The 22898-nt window shown below is 35.8% G+C and overlaps 2 protein-coding genes across 2 annotated transcripts in view; one reads left to right on the top strand and one right to left on the bottom strand.

Moving 5' to 3' along the window:
* The window catches only part of LOC147914027 (uncharacterized), a 67847-nt gene extending 67698 nt beyond the window's left edge, over positions 1-149 (bottom strand). Inside the window, exon 1 of the mRNA XM_087447123.1 lies at positions 8-149. Within this exon, the coding sequence (XP_087303249.1) occupies positions 8-149 (142 nt within the window). The remainder of the gene's footprint in view (positions 1-7) is intronic.
* Positions 36-21041, top strand: OSGIN2 (oxidative stress induced growth inhibitor family member 2). The gene is made up of 6 exons (XM_087447704.1): positions 36-191; positions 7141-7295; positions 12659-12795; positions 13360-13551; positions 16473-16564; positions 18702-21041. Exons 1-6 carry the CDS (start codon positions 148-150, stop codon positions 19732-19734), a joined length of 1653 nt encoding a protein of 550 aa, XP_087303830.1. The 5' UTR covers positions 36-147; the 3' UTR covers positions 19735-21041.
* Positions 21042-22898: the final 1857 nt, after the last annotated feature.

Genomic DNA, 22898 nt, shown 5'->3' with positions numbered 1-22898 from the left:
GGCGGGCCTGGACGGCCGGGGCCGGCGCGCTGCTGCGCCGCCGCCTGCGGCAGCCGCGGCCCCGGGACCCCGAGCGAGCGGGCGGGCGGGCGCCCCGGACGGGCGGCCCCGCGCGGGGGGCGGCGGCGGCCGTGGCGCCCGCGCTCCATGCCGGTGTGGTGTTGCCGCTGCTCCCTGGCCGGTCATTTCAGGTGACTTCTCCGCCGGGGAGGGGACGGGAGCCGGCGGACGGGCGGGGCTGTCCGGCCGCGCCGAGCCCGGGGTGGGCAGAGGCCGGGCGGGGTCGGGGCGGCTCCGGGGTGGAGGGCGAGCGCCCGGGCTGCAGGGCCTCCGGCGCGCCCGCCTGGCCGCTTCCTCCCGGGCCCCGCCTAGTCGGGTTCCCGCCCCTGCTGGGGAGCCGCCGCGCTCCGGGGACTCGCCTCCGTTGTCCCCTTCTCCTCGCCCTGGAGCCTGCCGGTCCGGGGACTTCGACCCCGGCCAGGCCCGGAGCGAGGCGGCTCCCCCGAGCTGAGACTGGGAAATAGTGCAGAGTTTGAGTGAAGGGTTGCGAAGACTCGCCCCCACCGTTTAAAATGTATTTCTGTAAGAAAATCTGGTAACCTAAGCTACTGGGTTGAAGCGAGGTAGGGAACTATGTTCTAAGTGTGATGGTCTAATTAAGATAGGTTCTGACTTGTTAGTTATTGTAAGCCACATTGTAGAAATTAAATGTGGCGATTCTACACTCACGTTCTGGGGCAGGTTTTTAGGGGTGATAAGATTAACACATTTTAAAATAAAAGTAAAGGTGTATTCTAGATCTAGCGTGGTTGGCCAGTACTTAGGTCAGTTATGGGGAGAAAGACCAAAGACGCTTGAAACTAGTTTTAACCCTGTGGTGAAGAAATGTTAAGCTTAGCGAAAACTTCAGTAAAGTACCTGGCTTTACATATACGACTGTGAAATATGAGACTCTCATGAGAGTTCTTAAATTTTGGATCATAGATAGAATTTAGGTGGCCCATGAACTTGGATGTAAAGAAAGGTGCAATGGCATTTTCACTAAACTTTAACCAAAATCTAGTATTTTCTTCAATTATGACTATAAGCAACAAATCACAGTAGTATTTGTCACTTTGTCACCAATAGAAATCACAAATATTTTCATACCACATTACAGTTTTTGCAGATATCTAAAAATACTGTTTATGCTTATTCAAAATTACAGTAATTACACATCACTGAACTTGTTATTTAATACAATAAAGTACATATAAAATCACAAATTTACTTTTTATAACTATATTTTCATATAATTGGTTTCCTTGTAAATCCTATGTATCTTTTATGTGTTTAATTAATAATATTCAAAGAAGAGGTCCAGAAGCTTCACCAAGTTGCAAAAGAGGTGTGAGGCATAGAGAAGGTTTAGAACTCCTGTTGTAATAGAGAGCAAGAATCCAAGCTTGCCCAGCTTCTCAGTGAGTTTTGTAGGAGTCTCTAAATTCTGGATATTTAACAAAAGTGTTTTATGTAATAAACTGCTGGATTTTAAGTTCTAGGCAAATTTTTTTTGTTGACTACTTGACAGACAGTGGTTTGAGAGTATCAGATCCACTTGAGCGAGTTGTAGAAAACGCATTCCCATAGTGAAAACTTGTTAAACTGAAGCCCCTGATTAAATAACATGCCTTTCAGAAAAGACTGTCCAGAAGCCTTTTGACATCTTTTGGTACAGTTGAACTCTTTAAGATGCAGCTTGGGATTCACGTCCATTCAGCTAAGCTGAGGTGGTGAATACCATATCGTTACCTTTTTGTACAGAAATTTGGAGGAGGGGATGAAAACAAAGCATTTGCTGTATTTTGATCTTGAGGGATAAAGGAAAACAAGCATGCTAGCCAAAAGATAAGAGTTTTGATTAATAAACCGTATTTCCATTGTAAAAACTGCTCTGTTGTATGTAAAATTTAAAAAATAAACCACTTATTTAATATTTAAAACAGCTATTTTAGAAGTTTCTAATTTACTAATGCTATTTTTTTGAGCAATTTCATTAGGAACACACATTTTAAAACAGATTATGACATCTACGTTTTGGATCTTGTCAAATATTTGAGAGGAGAGGTATTGTGAGAGAACTGTCCATTAATTTTCCAAAGGAGAAAACCCCACACTTTGTGTTCTGGAAGATGAAGAGTGCGACTGACTTCATTTGAGACTTGAGAACCTTCTCAGTTTGGTATCAATTTGGTAACAATTTAGGATCATGCTTCCAAGGCTGTAAAAATTCAGATGGTAAAGCATTTCATTTTAGTTTGATCATTTAAAAAAGTATTGCTAGATGTGAGAAAAGTCATTTTGTTATCCAAATATTATGCCTATGTTATCCTTTTAAATTTGTTTTGAGACTTTGGACTATAATGTTTCAAAAACACAGGATGGAAGGCTTCTAAAATCATCTTAAATTTCAAATAGTCTTTTGACTTGATGCCTAACAATAGAATAACTATTTTTGCATATGTGTAAAGTGCTATTCTTTACTATTTCCTAAAATGTAATTATATATATTTTCCAATTTAATTAGTGCCCCAAATAAAAGTAGATTTTTTATCACTCAAAATAAATATTTGTTTTAAATAGAAAAGACATTCGTCAAGGTGGATATCTAAAGTGGAAATTTTCCCTGTTCATAGACCTGTGATATAGTGTGCATACACTGTAAAATGTACAGCAATATTAAATTTATAACTTAGGCTCAGTATTTTTTAGAAAGAATGTTTACTAGTAGGCCTTTATTTCATTGTTGCTTTATGTGAAACCAGTGAACCGTAGTTTTGTTTGCTTCTCTTGATTCAGTTTTTCATATCTGTGTTAAGCTAGTATTAAATTTATCAAATACCATGCAAGTTTATTACAAATAGTTTATACCAATATTTTAGATTATATACAGTTTATATGTGAATATATATGTATTTATACCTGTATACAAATTACCGATACTGTGTAGGGAATTTAGATAAGCTAAAACTTTGGCTCTACTTACTCTACCTGAGTCTTGGGACAGGCTAGAGTCAAATTGCTTGAGGTCCACATACACAAAAAATCTACTAGACCTAATAAATGAATTCAGCAATATTATAAAATACAAGATCAATATACAAAAATCAGTTCTTTCCATACACTAACAATAAACAGTCTGACAATGAAATTAAAACAACTCCATTTATACTAGCACCAAAATTCTTAGAAATAAATTTTAACAAAAGAAATTTAAGACTTGCACACTGAAAACTATAAAACATCATTGGGAAGAATTACAGACAGCCTAAATAAATGAAAAGGAATCCCATGTTCATGGATTGAAAAGCTTAATATTCTTAAAATGATTATATTCCTTGAATTGATAATTCAATTCATACAAATTCAGTGCAATCCTGTCAAAATCCTAGCTGCCCTTTTTCCAGAAATCGACAGGTAGATCCATTTCCAAGGAACCCGGAACAGCCAAGATGATCTTGAAAAAGAATGAGGTTGGAGGATTCACGCTTCCTGATTTCAGAACTTACTACAAAGAAACAGTAACCAAGATAGTGTGGTGCTGTCATAGAGATAAACATATAGATCAATGGAATAGAATTGAGAGTCCAGAAATAAATCCTTACGTTTATGGTTAGTTGGTTTTCCATGGGATCCTGACACAAAATCTCTTCAACAAATGGTGCTGGGACAGATGGATATCCAAAAGCAAAAGAATGAAGTTGAACTACTGCCACACACCATATAACTCAAAGTGGGTGACAGACCTAAACATCAGAACTAGAACTATAAGACTCATAGAAGAAAACAGGAGTAAATCTTTGTGATCTCGGATTAGGCAGTGGTTTCTTGGATATGACACCAAAAGCACAGCAACAGAAGAAAAAATACATTGGACTTGATCACAAATCATAGTTTTTGTGATTCAAAAAACAACATAAAGTGAGAAGACAACCTGCGGATGGGAGAAAATATTGCAAATTATGTATCTGAAAGGAGACTTGTATCTAGAATATATAAAGAATTTTTAAAGCTCAACAATAAAAAGACAGGCCAATTTGAAAGTGGGCAAAGAATTTGAATATTTCTCCAAAGAAGATAGACGAGTGGTCAATAAGCATGTGAAAAGATACTTAACATTATTAGTTATTAGGGAAATGCAAATCAAAACTAATGAGGTGCCACTTCACACTCACTAGGGTGTTGAAACTAAAAGACATATAATAAGTGTTGATGAGGATGTGGAGAAATTGGAACCCTCATATATTGCTGGTGGTAATGTAAAATGGTACAGTGACTTGGGAAAATAGTTCAGCAATTCCTCAAGATGTTAAGTATATAGAGTTTATGGTCTAGTTTGTTGCATGCACTCCTAAGAACGTACCTAGGAGAAATGAAAACATTTGTCCACACAAAAATTTATACATGAATGTTCATAGCACCATTATTCATAGTAGTCAAAAAATGGAAATAATCCAAATATTTATCAACTGGTGAATGATTAAATAAAATGTATTATATCTATGAAATGGAATATTATTCAGGCATAAAAAGGAGTGAAGTACCAATACATCCTACAACATGGGTGAACCCTGAAAATGTGCTAAGTGGAAGAAGCTAGACACAAAAAGCCACATAGTGTATGAGGGGTTCCATTTATATGAAATGTCCAGAATAGGTAAGTCCAATAAAACAGAAAGTAGATTAGTGGGTGCTAATAGCTGAGGGGTGTATACTTTTGGGGTGATAAAATTTTTCTGGAATTAGTGGTGATGATTGCAAAACCCTGTGACTATACCAACAACCCTGAATTGGACTCTTTAAAAGGGTGAGTTTTATGATACATGAATTATATCTCATTAAAGGCCTCTTTTTAAAAAAGGCATTTTCGTTCCAATCTCCCTTTACTTACCTTGGTCTGGGGCCCAATCAGATGACCTATTGTCTTTCTGATGTTTTTGGGGTCTTGAAAGCTAGCTGTCTTTCTTGGTTAATAGAAGCCCAGCAGAGGAGGCATTTTATTTCTGATTGTCTTAACCTCTCAAGTTTTTTCTTATTTAAGTATAAACCAGTTATTTGAGAGGACAAGTCCACTGTAATGAAAGGTACTTGCTTATAAAATGCATGATCGGTGTATAGAATTGATAGCTGTATTAAAGTTCCGAGGCCTGCCAGAAAAAAAAAAAAGATTGCTTGAGACATCTTGACTTAGAATATTAAATGCCTCTTAATGAGTTATACAAAAGTTGTGTTCTATTGTACCTTTAAGCAAAAGTGATTTGGAGTTTGTTTAAGCCAACACTTCTCTTCTAGCCATGGTTTGCTTGTTCTTAAGGAATTCGAATATTAAGTATTCATTACACAGTGTTTATTTGTAGACTCTAGAAACCGGCCATGGCATTTTAGATCATTAAGTTTTGCTTATAAAATCAAATATGGTAGTAACTGCTAAAATGCCTTCATTCAGTCATTCAGAGGATCGTTAGTCTGCTTTCTGAGTGTACAGGATATCAGATAATATTTAAGTAGTCTAGCTTACTAAATATGTATATACTCTCAAGTTGACTTTTAACCCCAAGCATATCCCCCCTTTTTTTAAATGTGAAATGTCTAAGGTTTGAAGAAGGTGACATCTCTTTAATTATTAAAAATTTAGAGCGATGATCATTTTTATTATTTCTTGGGTTATATATATGGAAGCAACACTATTTGAGGTAAGGATGTCTGGAAGAGACTGGAGATGAGGACTGCAGCTCCTGAAAAAGAATTGTAGCCTTTGCAACAACCACAATTATGTTAATCAGGCCAGGGTATCCAAAAGGACTTTGGTCAGAAGCATCCTGAGGGAGCTGGAGGAACCTGTCCTTGGCACACACTTAGGAGAAATTATCAGGGACAGGCCTGAGTATAATACACTCCTGTGGAGTTCAGTTGCCAAGAAGCAGAAGCAGGCGAGACAGCTAGTATACCTGGATCTGATCAGATGTAGTAATTGAAATGATCTGAAAGGGATGCACTGTGCTTAAGACAGTTCTTCCAGGGACGGGCTTGCAGTGTGAGGAGGGGCTTTTGTTAGTAGCCGTGACCAAAGGGTATCTATTCTGGCCAAAAGGGGCTGTGTATCACTAGGGGAGTCCACATATTTGGGGTAGAGGTTACACGTTCCGTTTAGGAGAGCTGTCAGTGTGTTCTAGGGAACTCTGCCCTATCCTAGGGTAGCCTGGGAACTCAGAAGTTTAGAGGGAAGCGGCAGTTTGGTCTCTGCCTGAATCTTTCCACTTCTCCTTTTCCTCCGGAATCGGAGAGTCCTATGAAATAACTGATCCATCCAATGTTTATCATTTTGGGAATAGTATTAAACACACCCATTCGTCGGTATTCAGTTTAATATTTTCACAGATTGGCCTGTTGCTGACTATATGAAGATGAAAAATAATTCAGGGATTCTATTCTGAAGTAATCTCTAATGTAGAATATTAACTGTGCTTGGAGGTTACTGCATTTATTGCATGAGCATGTCAGAATGCTAAAACTAGTTTCTGGGAAAGCACTTGAGAAAGGAGGTAGATTGGAAGTCAACATTAAGATCCTTCCATATTTCAGTATCTCTGAGAATTAATAAGATATGTAAACCTCATTTCCTTCACCAAAACGCACACTTTGTAATATGTAAGCACAGTAACTTTTCCTTAAAATATTTTATGTGACTATCCCCAGTATACTGCCTTTAATGCACTTACCTTTTTATTAATGAGAAAAAGTAGAAGAGAAACTAGCCATTCCCACAAGATCTCCAAATTATAAACATCCTGAATACAATGCTATGTCTTTGATCATTAAAGATAGCTTTTTATTTAGGACTTGTCTTAATGGACTTGCCTACAGCGTACTAAAGAGACATTAGCACCTACTCAGGATTTCCAACATTCAAAGTGATATAGGTTGACATGTAGCTAAGCTATTAACTTGAAAGCATTAATCAGAAGGATTTCCTTTTCTCCTTTTATGGAACTATTGAATATTTTATGGCCTAAATAAAATCTGAATAATGACAGATTTTTATAAGGGCTATATTGATTATATGTGTCTTATTTTGTTTTTGTTCCATGTTTTTTTAAAAAGCAACTATAGTGACACTGAAACCGAAGGAGAGATTTTTAATTCCTTAGTGCAATATTTTGGTGATAATTTGGGGCGAAAAGTTAAAGCTATGCCATTAGTTGAAGAAACTACTTTACTTGAAGATTCATCAGTGTCTTTGCCTGTGGTAGTAATAGGTAAGTTATTCCATTTTATCTCTTAAAATTACAGTTATGATCCTTACTACTTTTATAAATATACAGTTACATAGCACAAGTTCTTAGGATTGTATTGAAAAGTATTCCTAGGTTGTATGATATGTTAAAATAACCAATAACCAAATCTTTGGAGAGAGTAATTGGTTTATCTGATACTAGATTCTCTGTTAGAATGCAATGTCTTTTCATTGAAGGACTAATATTACTCTATTATTTTAAAATATTGTCTATCAGTTGTGTTAATTATAGGACAGTGTCATGGTAAAGATGATAAACAATATTATTAGAGCCCTGTACAGAGCATTCTGTGTACACTATTGGATTATGCCTTACAACCCAACAGCCCTCTGATGTAGGGGTTGACACGGACAGGGAACTCAGAAGTTGAATAACTTGTGCATGTTAGTAACCAGTGCTGTTAGTAATGAACGTTATGGTACTCTGCGGTAAGGTTTATAATTACCTGAACGGTAATATTACTATTATATATCGTTTGTACCACCTCAACAGATAGGCATATAACATATTAAAAATTAAGCTATAAATAAAACCTAATTCAGAATTATAAAAGTTTTTGATTTAGTTTTATTGCATGTAATTACCTGTCATGTATATCCTCCATCTAATATTCAAACTCATGAAATCAAACAAGTCCTATAATATGAAGCCAAGCCGAAGGAAAGAGTTATGAGACATAACCTAATTTGATGGCATACAACTTCCTTAGTTTTGTTTGATAGCCTGTTTCAACGTTGATGGGAATGAGAGAAGAGTCCTGTCCCCTGACTGGTTTATGGGAGATGCGGTGAAGAAAGGGAGGAAGGAAAGGAAGAAAGCAAGATCGTTCTATATTAGATTGCCCTCTAGAGGAGATGACAGGTTTTGCAGTAGTTCTCATCCAGGATATCTCTGGGACCATACCTTGTGTTCCACTTGCCTACTTTGTCCAACCCTGGTTTTCCCTCCTGGATGTCTTGGAACGAGTAAATGCTTGTTTTAGCTGGGCTGTGGAAGGGTCAGAAGAGGAAAAACTACCTTCATCTGTACCTGCCCACTGCACTCGCTCCGAAATAATCTGTTCCTATTTTGCCCCAGCTAGCAATGAGCAGGTTAACCTAATGCATATAGAGCCATTACTGCTGGCAGTAGCACCACCAGTCTGAGCATAGATAAAGAGCTAATTTCCTTAATATATGTATTGGTTTTCTGTTGCTGTCATAACAGATTTCCATAAACCTAGTGGCTTTGAACAACATAAATTTATCTTGCTGTCCTGTAGGTCAGAAGTTCAACACGTGTCTAACTGGGCTAAAATTAAGGTATCAGCAGGGCTGGATTCCTTTCTGGAGGCTCTAGGGTAGAATATTTCCTTGCCTTTTCCAGTTTCTAGAGGCTACTCACATTCCTTGGCTCCTGGACTCCTTCCGCATCTTCAAAGCCAACAGTGTTGTTTCGCTCTTAACCTTTCATAGTCATGTTTCCCCCTTGTCCCAGCTGGGAAAGCTTCTATTTTTAAGGACTTTTGTGATTGGATTGGGCCCACCTGGATAGTCCAGGGTACTCTCCCCATCTCAAGGCCTTTAATTTAATCAAATCTAAAAAGTCCTTTTGCTATGTAAGGTAACACTCTCAGGTTCTTGGGTTTAGGATAGGTACATCTTTGGGAGTGAGGGAGCTTTCTGCCTGCACATTTCTCTGTGAACTGCCTGTTTCTTTGCCTGTTGTCTGTTGAAGGTTGTTTCCTTTTGATTCAAGGAACTTGGCTCTTTGCTTCAGATCCTAACTACCACTGTTTTTCATTTATTTAATATTTATTTTAATTAATAGACTTTATTTTTAGAGCAGTTTAGATCTACAGGACAATTGAGCAGAAAGTACCGAGAGCTCTCATATATGCCCCCCCCAGGTTTCTCCTATTATTAACACCTTGCATTGGTGTAGTACCTTTGTTGTAATTGATGAACCCCTGTTTATACATTATTAACTAAAATCTGTAGTTTACATTAGGGTTTACTCTTTGCATTGTACAGTTCCATGGGTTTTGCTGAATGTATACTGTCTTGTATCCACCGTTACAGTATCATACAGAATAGTTTCACTGCCGCCAAAATCTCTTGTGCTCTACCTATTCATCCTTTCTGTCAACTCTCAACCCCTGGCAACCACTGCTCTTTTGCTGTCTCTAGTTTTGCCTTTTCCAGAAGGGCATATACAGGGAATCATACAGTACATAGCCTTTTCAGACTGGCTTCTTTCACTTAGCAATATGCATTTAAGATTCCTCTATGTTTTTCATGGCTTGATAGCTCATTTCTTTTTATCACTAAATACTGTTCCATTGTATGGATGCTTCACAGTTTGTTTATCCATTCACTTACTGAAGGACATCTTGGTTGCTTCCACTTTTTGATGATTATGAGTAAAACTGCTATAAACATGCATGTGCAGGTTTTTACATGGCCATTAAGTTTTTAACTCATTTGAGTAAATACCTAGGAGTGTGATTGCTAGATTATATGGTAAGACTGTGTTTAGCTTCTTAAGAAACTGTCAAATAGTCCTCCAAAGTGGCTATATCATTTTGCATTCCCAGCAGCTATGAATTAGAGTATCTGTTGCTCCACGTCCTTGTCAGCATTTGATATTGTCTGTGTTTGGATTTTAGCCATTCTGATAGGTGTGTAATGGTATCTCATTGTTTTAATTTGGAATTCTATAATGATATATGAGGTTGAGCATCTTTTCATATGCTTATTTGCCATCCCTGTATCTTTGAGGTGTCTGCTCACATCTTTTGCTTGCTTTTTAATTGATTGGGTTGTTTGTTTTGCTGTGGTTGGTTGAGATTTAAGAGTTCTTTGTAAATGTTAGAAACAAGTATTCTATCAAATACATGTTTTGCAGATATTTTCTTCCAGTCTGTGACTTGTCTTTTCATTCTCTTAACAATGTCTTTTGCAGAGCAGAAATTTTAAATTTTAATGAAGTTCTGCTTATCAGTTTTTTCTTTCATGGATCCTGCCTTTAGTGTTATATCTAAAAACTCTTTACCAAACCCAGGGTCACCTATATTTTCTCCTATGTTATCTTCTAGAAGTTTTATAATTTTGTGTTTCATATTTAGGTCTATGATCTGTTTCAAGTTAATTTTTGTAAAAGATATAAGGTTAGTATCTAGATTCATATTTTTGCACATGGATGTCCAGTTGTTCCAGTACCATTTGTTGAACAGACTATCCTTTCTCCATTGGATTGCCTTTGCTCCTTTGTATTTGTGAGGCTGTATCTCTGGGCTTTCTATTCTGTTCCATTGATTTGCCTATTATTCTTCCATCATTTCCACACTGTCTTCTCGATTGTAGTTTTATAGTAAGACTTAAAGTTGGATGGTGTCAGTCCTCACTTTGTTTTTAAATATTGTGTTGGCTATTCTGAGTCTTTTTGCCTTTCCATTTAAACTTTAGAATCAGTTTGCCAGTGTCCACAAAGTAACTTGCTGGGATTTTTATTTGGGTTGCATTGAATCTGTAGATCAAATTGGGAAGAAGTGACATCTTAACAATATTGAGTCTTCCTATCCATGAACATGGAATATCTTTCCATCTATTTAGATATTCTTTGATTTTTCATCAGTTTTATAGTTTTCCTTGCATAGATCTTATGTGTCTTTTGTTTGATTTATGCTCAAGTATTTCTTTTTTATGCAAATATAAGCGGTGTTGTGTAATTTCAAATTCCCCTTGTTCATTGCTGGTTTATAGGAAAGCAGTTGACTTTTGTACATTAACCTTGTATCCTGTAACCTTGCTCTAATGGCTTGTTAGTTCCATGGGTGTTTTGGTCAGTTCTTTGAGATTTTTCACATAGATAATCATGGCATTTACGAACAAAGACAGTTTTATTTTTTCCTTTCCAACCTCTATACCTTTTATTTCCTTTTCTTGTCTTATTGCATTAGCTAGGTCTTCCATCATGGTGTGTGTTGAGTAGGAGTGGTGAGAAGAGACATCCTTGTCTTGATCTTAGTGGGAGAGCACCTAGTTTCTGACCATTAAGTATAATGTTAGCTGTAAGTTTTTTATAGATGCTCTTTATCAAGTTGAGGAAGTTCTCCTTTATTTGTAGTTTGCTGAGAGTTTTTATCATGAACAGGTGTTAGATTTTGTCAGATGCTTTTTCTGTGTCTGTTAATACTATCATATGATTTTTCTTCTTAGTTTTGTCTCTTTTTGCTTCAAAGAAATTAGCTCTTTGGCTCAGATCTTAACTCTCACTATTTGTCATTAGTTTTTAATTTTTATGAAGTCAAATGGTTTATTTTTGTTTTTGTCTTTCACGTTTTGTGTCATGCTTAAAGGCTTCCCACTCCAGCATTATGAGTAGAAATATTATCCACTTTTCTAATATTCTTATGATTTTTTTCATATTTACATCTTTGAGCTTATTTTATTTGGGGCAAAATATTAGGCAAGGAACAGGATTTTTTTCCTGATGGCTAGCATTTGTCCTAGTTGGATTAAATTTTTGATAGAAGGAGATAATAGAGAACTGAGAACCCAGACTAAAGAAACTACAGAAATGGCAGTAGTTAGGGTTCAGCAAAAAATCCAGTTTGATTTTAGTTAAAGCATATAAAAATATAGGAACGCAGTATTGGGAGACAGGACTGGAAACATGGTTGAGACCAGAACATGGAGAATAGTGGGTAGTCAGAAACAAGCAGTTAAGGCCTTTAGAATGGAGAGGGTCAAATGATGAGGACCATGTGTTACCAGAACTCATCTGAATGTAGAATGTGAAATGATTTTGGAGTAGGTGAATATTGAGGAGAAACAGGAGGAGACTTTTGTCTTCTGAGTGAGAGTATAGGAGTGAGAATAGCAAAGACAACTATATAGATATAGGTTTACAAAATAGGTTTGGAACTACACCCTGATTAACTTAGGATTTTGCTAGTACCATACTTTGAGAAGGGGTGGGGTTTTAAAAGGATAGGGCACCTAAATGAAGGAACTCACGAATTTGCTTTTGAACACATTGTGATTAAGTTACGAGTGGGTCAGTCGGGTGGAGTGAAGAAGTAGCATATGGAAATGTGGGATATATTTTGGGGGAAGAGGTCAGCCTAGAGATCTAATTTTGGGAGTCAGTTGCATAGAGAGTTGAAGCTTTAAGTAGATGAGACTCCAAAAAGAAAACAGAAAGAAACAGAGAGAAGGCAAAAATCGGAATCTTGTGAATATTTGGTTTTAAGAGTTTAGAGAAGGAAGAAGAATTGGTGAGGGAGAAAAGCCAAGGAACAAGAGTATTAAGACACACCCCTTTCCACATTTTTTTAATAGGAAATGGACCTTCAGGAATCTGCCTTTCTTATATGTTATCAGGTTACAGACCATATTTATCATCAGAAGCAATACATCCAAATACAATCTTACATAGTAAATTAGAAGAAGCAAGACATCTTTCCCTTGTTGATCAGGTATTATTTCTTACATGTCAGTCTTTTTACTTATTTCTTTTATACTCAAACAAGGTTGGTTTTCTGCTTGTAGAAACATTGTGTTTCTTAGTTGAAAATCCTTTCTTCTAAATAACACTTTCTATCATTTAAATTTTAAATTTGTAAATATGTTCTGCTGAGTAACTTCTATTTATTTTCCTGAATTCATTAGAGCAGAATTCCCTAAATTATTCCCTGATGGAGTTTTAATAGGTGCCCTATGCTCAAATAAGTTTGGGGAGTGCTTTTTATTGTTGGAGTGTCACGTAGAAATATTAAGGTATATTAGCATGTTAAAGGCATCTTCAAATTTTACATTAAAAGGATCTGATTAGCTTTGTTAAAACCCCAACCTTTTCTCATTTTTATTTGACCGAAGAATCTATTAAGATCTCAAGGAACATCAGTGCTCTAGAGCACACTATCTGAGAAATGCTGGATTAGAGTAATGGCCTTCAATATTATTATGATAGCTTTGTTGGTTTGTTTTTTTTCCAAACTCTATCTGCCTTTTTTCTTCCTTTTTTTAAAAAATTCATTCAGGACTTAGAATACTTGTCTGAGGGCCTTGAGGGCCGATCATCCAATCCAGTTGCAGTGCTTTTCGACACACTTCTTCATCCAGATGCTGACTTTGGGTATGATTATCCATCCGTTTTGCATTGGAAATTAGAACAACATCATTATATCCCTCACTTAGTTCTTGGTAAAGGTCCACCTGGTGGAGCTTGGCATGTGAGTATATTTTTCTTAGCATTTTAGCGTATATGTTGTATGTCATCTTGATAAGACCATTTTGATTCATGATATGTTATATATGATATTTACCATATTTTTATGTGAGAATTTTAATGCTGTTCAATTAAATATGGGTTAATCACTAATAGAAGTTAGGCCAGATTTGATTACTGATGGTCTTAGAATAAGTGTTTCTCTATAATATTTTATAAGAATTATATACAAAATATTTTAAGAATGTTTTGCGTAGTAAAAAATTTAAAATTTACTTACTCATTTTAGAGTTTACAAAATCTCACACAGTATTTCATACCAATATCCATTATTTTCCTACATTTTCAAGATCTTAAGTGAAAAATGTATTGTAAAAGAAAGAAGTTGTATTAGTCTGCTTGGGCTGCTATAACAAAATACCGTGGACTGAGTGGCTTAAAGAACAGATATTTATTTCTCACAGTTTGGAGGCTGGGAAGTCTAAGGTCAAGGTGCCAGCATATTCAGTTCATGGTTAGGGCTCTGGTCCTGGTTTGTAGACGGCTGCTTTCTTGCTGTGTCGTCACATGATGGAGAGAGTAGTATCTCTCTCTCTTCCTCATCTTGTAAAGCCACTAATCCTATCATGAGGGCAGCACCCTCATGACCTCATCTAGCTCTAATTACCTCTCAAAGGCCCTGTCTCCAAATACCATTACATTGGGGATTAGGGCTTCAGCCCATGGAGTTTTGGGGGTGACATAGTTCAGTTCATAGCAGAGGTGAAACCAGAGAACTGATAACATAAGATTCAGTGCATTTCATTAGGAAGCAGCAACTAACAATTATTCTTCATTCTTGTGTCCTTAGCAGTTAGTACAGTGTCTAGTGTGTAGTGAGTGCTCATTTGTTGTACAAATAAATGTTAAATAATTTTTGCTATATTTATAAAATAGACTTTGGGAATTTTAACATTAAATATCCAATGTTTGGTACAAACTTCACTTGGATATTCCTGTATTAGTGCATTGTTATATGTCTAAAAGTTGTTTACATTTAATTTTTTAAGTGACTGTTTCAGGGTATTTGGGGACTTTCTAGATTAAATATATCACTGATTCTTTTTAATCTTAATTCTCTTTATGGTAATAGGTAGCAACTACCCAATTATCTGTGCCTTTAAGTCTTTATATTTGCTCTATTAATGAGTAGCATTCTTAATAAAACTGTGGTTCCTGAAAAAGCCGTAATACGTTTCTAGACTATATTCTCTAAATTCCTGAGGTTTTATTTTACTTATATTTTTCTGCTTAGAAAAATTTGCAGGCAGTAATTGATTTCTGTGTTACTTCATTTCTTCCACTTATATATAGAGGGAAATTAAAGTATGGATAAGCTTTGATTATTAAAAACACATTTGAATCATCTCAAAGCTGAAATATACCTAAAACTTGCTGAATTTTTTTCATGCATCATCTATTATATCTACTAGAATAGGGATATAAATAAATGATGTTTGAGCTGTGATCCACTTGTCAAGCATCACTTCTATGAAGGTTTCTGACTTTCCCAGGCATAATTATTTGTTCCCACCTCTGCATTCTGTGCTTTGTTCTTAATCTTACAGTCCTACAGCTTGACTGTAGAGCTGTTTGTTTGTTTAGACAGCCATCTCTGCTGTGGTGCTTCAGATACATTTTAGTTAACCTTGGTTATTACTCAAGATGTAAGCTCCCTAAATCATTTTTCCTCTCATAGTCATCTCTCTATATTTCTCTGCTTCTCTTGTGATCCAATTTCTCACCACTCTCCACACTTCCCATCTTTCTCACTGTGCCCCTTGAACTCCATTTAGTAGTGAAACAGCTTTCCTACACTCTTCGTCATTTTGGTTATGTGCTGCTTCTACTTCTTTCCTTGAAAGCTTGCTCTTTCCTGAAGATACCACTCTCGCTGCAGCTCTCGGAAGTGGAGTCTGTTCATTCTCCCGTAGCCCATGTCCTGTCAGGTTGGCTAGTGAGGTTGGTGCTGTCTTCATTTCCTATTCCTTTTGTGTAGAAGTCCCTGTTCCTTTGAACAGGTCATGTCATTTTCCAGCTTCTCAACCATTCCAGAATGTCCCCATCAGTTATTGAATCTGTGGCACCTAACTCATGGTCTTCCATTATATCCCAAGTTTTATTATCACCTTGAATAACTTTACGTTTACATACATGACTCAGAACCAACACCATAACCTCTTAGTCTCTTCATTCTCAATGGTGTTCTCTGCCATTCCTCATTAGGTACTAACTCCAGTGGCTCCACTGTAGCCCTTATCTTTCATCACTACTCAACTGGTAAACACGTAAATTCTCAAATCTTGATGATCACAACTTTCTGTTCTTCCAGCTGCATCACCCAGTTGCTCACACTGTACCTGATCTTCAAACACAGAGAATGTTCCAGGCCTTGATCTTAACCTCCCTACCTATCCAGCTTACGTTCTGTAGTCCACTGACTTAACCATTCTCCTAATTCCCTTGATCCGTTGTGCTTCTATCACATGCGCTTAGCAAAAAAAGCAATTCATATAACTGTGCACTTTATCTTTTCCTATACTTGAGCTGTTAAAACATTACCAGAAAAAAAAAATCGTACAACTGTGAAAAGTGTTCTCCAACCTCAGTTGGGTCCTGAACACTACACTTAGTAATCCTCTACTAAGGTAGAGGATTAAGGTGTTGGTTCTGGGTCATGTACGTAAAGGTAAAGTTATTCAAGGCGAAAGCATTCAAAAGTTTACTGGAATAACTTTCGGAGGTAATTTACACAACCATTTAGGACTTCTTTGAGCTCTCCTTATGAAATCTTTTATAGTAAATGAGATGGGTTTGGCTAAGAAGAAAAAAATCCATGTTACTGCTTGAATGTGTTTTTTCATTGTGCATTTTTTGTTCAAATAGAATATGGAAGGCTCCATGTTGACAATCAGCTTTGGAAATTGGATGGAGCTGCCTGGACTTAAATTTAAAGATTGGGTGTCTAGCAAACGAAGGTAAAGATCAAACTATTAAAATTCTTTGGTGTAAAATGGGGAAGAATCAGTCAGCAAATTTCAAAGTATTTGTGATCCTGTCTTAGATGAATAATATAAATGTATGTGTATTTCAAATAAAACCTCTGCAACAGTGATTATGAGCTAGTTTCCATTTAGAGATCTTACAAAACTAAGCATACAGAGGTAAGGGATTGTCTACAGATTGAGTTCCTTTGAATTCTTTGTTAATCATGACTTTTTCCCACTCTCCTGTTAAACCACTCTACGTTTAGCTGCTTTCTCATCCACCCACATATCCTTTCCACACTTACCTTATTTTGGTTAGTGGATATATAACGTCATGTATACATACTTGAAGTGTTTGACTTTCAGAGTAGAAGAGTGTATATGATTAATAATTTAGGATGATAGAATAAACTAGAATTTGGGTGATTGTCTCCTTGGGTATAAAGGTAAATATTTACTAAGAAATATGAAAGTAGGAGTAACTGAAAAGAAATCTCAACTTGGAAGAATACAAGTTTATTTTTTTTGGGAGAAAGAACACAAAATTTAAAAAGAGAAATATCAAAAGCTCCATTATTTTCAAGGATAGTAAATATTAAATTAGGAATTACTAACACAGAGAACCTACTCTAATTTGACTGCTCACAAAAACAGTAAGTTAAAGCAGGAAGTTAACATAACCTTTGTTAGAACAGAGCTGTAACATTTGAATGCTTACTTCATGCTAGGTTAGGTAGAAACCATGTTAATTCACAGAAATTATCCTTAATTTGAAAAGATTTAAGAAGAGCAAATTTACACCAGCCTGGATAATTGAGATTAAACCTTTCACATATTCCTTTTGGGTTTTTTAAAAAGGAATTTTATATGGGTTTGAAATGTAAAGTTGCAAAATCAGGCAAGTTGTGCAAGTTCTTGATTTTTATAAGTAAGCAAGCGAAATCGCTCAACATTCTTCCCTCTGTGATGTGGGTAGAAAGGGATTTATGATTTCTGTACCAGAAGTGTTCGCCTTTGTAAGTTGGGCCTATTGTGTATTGAAGTTATATTTGAAAATGAATCTTGTGACAAATATTAGCTTTAGTTCCTGCCTTTGTATAGTGTTAAGAGAAGACTCTTAGATCTCTAGAGATTGGCAGGGTTTGAATCCTGACTATATAACTTCTAATGTTGTGACCCTGGTCAAATAAATTATTGCTGTCAATTTCCTCGTTTATAAAATTGAGATAATAATAGTAGTAACTACTACATAGGGTTTCTATAAAAATTGAGAGTTAATACATTCTAAATCTTAATTATTATAACATTAAACTTTAAGAAGAAAAATTTTTATAAACTTCTTCCAAATACAAGTTACAATGAACTATGTGGAATGGTTTGGTATGTTTTTACTATTATTTATCTCTAATTGGGGCACAGTGTTTAGAGGTACTAATATCCATTGCTTTAAAGTTCAAGTAGAAAAGTACTAATGTACTTTTTTCATAAAGAGCAGATTATATTTATAGATCTCTTTATGAGTAGGAAAACACAGAAAGAAATGTCATATCTTATTTACTTAGACATAAGATGATTTTGTTCAGAAGACTGAATTATTTTTGGTCATTATGAAAACAGAAAGCAACTTACTAAATATTGTGTCAAGGTGGTATATGTTATCTTTAAGAAATATATGTATTAGTTAGACTTGCAATATCTCAACAATTGTAATCTAAATAATTCAGTCTAGTTATAGTATACAGACTGAATAGTATAGTTATAGATTGAGTTATTTAGATTATAATTGTGAGACAGACTATAAAATAGTCTAATTTTCAGATATCCACATTTTAATCCCTTCATTTATTTAATAAGTGTATTGATAAAGGCAGCTAATCTGAACAGATACTATGTCAAGGCACTGGGGAAACAAAGATGCATTAGATACAGTCTTACTCTCATGAGACTTCTTCTATTGATAAAACTAATTCATTAACATTTTTTTTAAAAAAAGAAAAGCTTTCTTTCTTTGTCAAGTATTAGGATAATTTCTAGCTTAGACAGTCCATGGGAATTAAAAAGATGAAGTAATAATCATAGGAACTGAAAGTACTATCCTGATAAGATATTTTTTCTTTTCCTTTTTTAGAAACCTAAAAGGGGATCGAGTTATGCCGGAGGAAATAGCTCGTTACTATAAACATTATGTAAAAGTCATGGGTCTTCAGAAGAATTTCAGAGAGAATACTTACATTACCTCTGTATCAAGACTCTACAGAGATCAAGATGATAATGATGGTCAAGACAGAAATATTTCAACACAGCATTTACAGCTAGAGAAGTCAAAATTTATCAAGAGAAACTGGGAAATCAGGGGTTATCAGCGAATAGCGGATGGTTCCCATGTTCCCTTCTGTCTCTTTGCTGAGAATGTAGCTCTGGCAACTGGAACATTGGATTCTCCTGCCCATCTGGAAATTGAAGGGGAAGATTTTCCTTTTGTGTTTCATTCAATGCCTGAATTTGGAGCTGCTATAAACAAAGGAAAGTTGCGTGGCATAGTGGATCCAGTGTTAATTGTAGGCTCTGGGCTTACTGCAGCTGATGCAGTACTGTGTGCTTACAACAATAATATCCCTGTGATTCATGTATTTCGCAGACGAGTAACTGATCCAAGCTTAATTTTCAAACAGCTTCCCAAAAAGCTTTATCCAGAATACCATAAAGTCTATCATATGATGTGTACTCAGTTATATTCTGTAGACTCAAATCTTTTATCTGATTATACCAGTTTTCCTGAGCACCATGTGCTTTCCTTTAAGTCGGATATGAAATGTATTCTTCAAAGCATCTCCGGATTGAAGAAAATATTTAAGCTCTCTGCAGCAGTAGTATTGATAGGTTCTCATCCCAATCTGTCTTTTCTGAAGGAGCAAGGGTGTTACCTGGGTCATAACTCAAGTCAGCCAATCACATGTAAGGGTAATCCTGTGGAAATAGATGCATATACCTATGAGTGTGTTAAAGAAGCCAATCTTTTTGCATTGGGTCCTTTGGTTGGAGATAATTTTGTTCGATTTTTAAAGGGAGGGGCATTGGGTGTTACACGCTGTTTAGCTACAAGACAGAAGAAAAAGCAGCATTTATTTGTTGAAAGAGGAGGAGGAGATGGGATAGCTTAAAGCACATTTACAAGTAATTTATATGGACAGTTTACCATTAAAGATTTTTAATAGTGGTTTTGCAGTGTACTGGCTTAAATTTTCTGCACTTGAATTAACTGGAGGACAGCCTCAAGCTATAGTAACTGTTTTTTAAAGTTACAAGAACTTGGTGTCCTGATATATATTGTAATGTCACGGAAGTGTCAGTATCAGACAAATAGAAACTGTGTATTTGGTATACTTTAAGCTTTCACTTAACTGAAACATTCTTTTCTTTCAAGACTTACTTTTTGTGATCATTTTTGGTTATGTTTGATTCTAAAATATTACAGCCTTGAATTATAAAATCACACAGTCATCAGGCCAGAAATTGTTCTCAGTATTTATTGGGTCGCCTTGCTGGTCAAAGGGTGATGCGGAGACCAGCATCAGCTTCATCTGTAGCCTGTTAGAAATGGAAACTCTCAGGCCCCAGAACAGACCGACTGAGTCAGAAACTGCATCTTAGTGAGATTCTCAAGGAATATGTACGCTCATTAAAGTTTGAGACACACTGGTCTAAAGACAATGGGATATAAGGTTGTGTATTCTGGGGGTGGGGTGGGGATAGGAGGCATTTATAACTCAGGTTTTATTTATTTTGAAATTACCAATTATATGTCTAATTTATTACCAAATATGGTCTTTTAAAAAAGTATTTTTATTGAAACCTTGACAGGTACTTCATATTCTTAGGTTCTAATAATTTAAACAGTCTAATAATGTTGGCATATACTTAAGACATCCAGGAACCTGCCAAGATATTTTTTTGAAGATTTATTCTCTAATTAACTAGCATAACAATCTAATTTGCAGTTCAGTAAATTGTGAAAGGAACTGCTTATCCCTGTGTGACCATTGAGTTCATTTCTGTCACTGAAACTAAGATATTTGGGCATAAGTACTTCTAATATTGTAATACTATTTGGGTGTTGCTAGACTTATTAAAGGTTAAAATTGAAAATAAGGTTAAAACCTGTCTTTTCCATTCCCAAGATGAGTACTTTGAAATTTATTCATTGGAGATGACATAGCAGCTCACCCTGTGGTTATTTATTGAATTATATGCTCTATCTTAATTTCTGCTTGTGTGCTTAGTGTCTGTATTTTTACACAAAACCCCTAAATTTTTAGTGTAAGACAAAAAAATGTTTCTTCTGAAGTTCTCCATGGCAAATTGAATTTCTCAGTCTTTTTTTTTTTTGGTAAAATTTACTTCATATGTGTTTATTGCATGTCTAATTATCCCATTTTTTCTTAGTATTAAAAAATGGACTAAAATATCAGTATTTTTCTGTCCATGTCATTGTGACATTATCTGCCTCCTGTCCTTCTACAACTAGCTCTTTCAGATGAATTAATGAATTCTTATACTCTTGATACCTGACATGTTGGATTAAGTTTAATTTGATTTTAGAAATATAATCCAGCTTTAGTTTAATGGTAACTTTTTTCCAAAGTAATTTCAGCCTACTGAAATGGTATAACATCCTCTGACAGCACTTGATCGAGCACTCGCTTGCTTGCCTGTTCTTGGGAGCTCTGAATGAGTTGGACTGGATGTTTTTCTTATTGTCACTTCTAAATTGAAAATGAGATTGTTATAAAGATGCTTTCCAGGGAAGGACAAGAACTGTTGACACCCGCTTTGTGTCTCAAAAATTTGCTCTTACCCAACCGATAGCATTTTTGTGATGAGATTATTCACCAAAAAAAAAAAAAAAAAAAAGACTTCAGGGAAAATGAAGCTTCAGTAGGGCCCTAAATAAACCTAGTGAATAATGTCATCTTTGGTAACCTCCCGTTTCTCAGTTCTCCCACAAACCTAGCTGTCCTGTGTTGCGTATAACATTGAAGCTGTTTCTCTGTTGTACTATACTCTTGTAATCTTAAATTGATCAGTTTCTGTCCCATAATTCCAAATGTTAATTTTCTGTATCAAGTAGCTATTTAGGGAGGGGGGAAAGCACTAAATATTTGACCAGTTCGTCATACCATGATGTGGGCATCACTTTGCCCTCCCTCAAAAGTCTAGCCCTTGAAAGAATGTTTAAAAAGCAGAATATCTCTGGGGTTTTAAGAATAATATAATAAAAATAAGATTTAGTCACAGCTCTCAATGCTTTGGGCAGTCTGTGAACTTCATTCAACTTGGTTGAAAATTTAACAGGTTTTATCATATACATTTCCATGGAATCAAACTTTAGTTAACAGAGTAAAAAAATCAAACTGAAAGGTATTTTAAAATATTATGTTCTTGGGGCTGGCCTGTTCATAGTGGTTAAGTTCGTGAGCTCCACTTCAGCAGCCCGGGGTTTGTGGGTTTGGATCGTGGGTGCCGACCTACACACTGCTCATTAAGCCACGCTGTGGTGGCGTTCCGTATACAAAATAGAGGAAGATCTAAGGAAATGAATAGATGTATTATGCTGATGGATTAGAAGATTAATATTTTTAAGATGTCAATTCTTCCCAAATCAAGTTTTAGATTCAGTATAATCCCAATTAAAATCTGAGATTTTTTTGATAGAAATCGACATGCTTTGAGGACTTAGAGCACCTTATTTCCAGACTGAATAAACATTTTCAGTAATTCAAGACAGTGTGGTATGAGTGGAAGGACGGACAAACAGATTAATGTAACAGGGCACAGTGTAGAAACACACTGAGTTCATGTTTTTCAAAGTTGCCACAGTAATTTAGTGAGGAAATGACAGTCCTTTCAACCAATGGTACTAGACTAGATAGTCATATGGGTAATAAAATGGTGACCCATGCTTCACACCATACTCAAAAATTAGATCAGACATAAATACAAAAATATATAAAGTTTATAGGAGAAAACTATTTTTGAAATCTAGAATCAAATATTTTAGGATACTAAAACATCAAGAATAAAAGAAAAAATTGATAAATTTGACTTTATCAAAATTTAAAGCATCTCATCAAAAGACATCAATATGGAAACCAGTCAAATATGAAAATAAAATACAGGCTAGGAGAAATATTCTCAATACATATATCTGACAAAAGACTTGCATCCATAATATATAAAGAACTTCTATAACTCAATTATAGTTATCAGGGTAATACAAATTAAAACCAAAATGAGACATCATCACACACCCATTATAATGGTTAAA

Source organism: Ceratotherium simum, chromosome 23, assembly GCF_057802395.1.
Source record: "Ceratotherium simum simum isolate JZ-2026a chromosome 23, ASM5780239v1, whole genome shotgun sequence".
NCBI lineage: Eukaryota > Metazoa > Chordata > Mammalia > Perissodactyla > Rhinocerotidae > Ceratotherium > Ceratotherium simum.
This window is presented reverse-complemented; position numbering and strand designations above follow the sequence as displayed.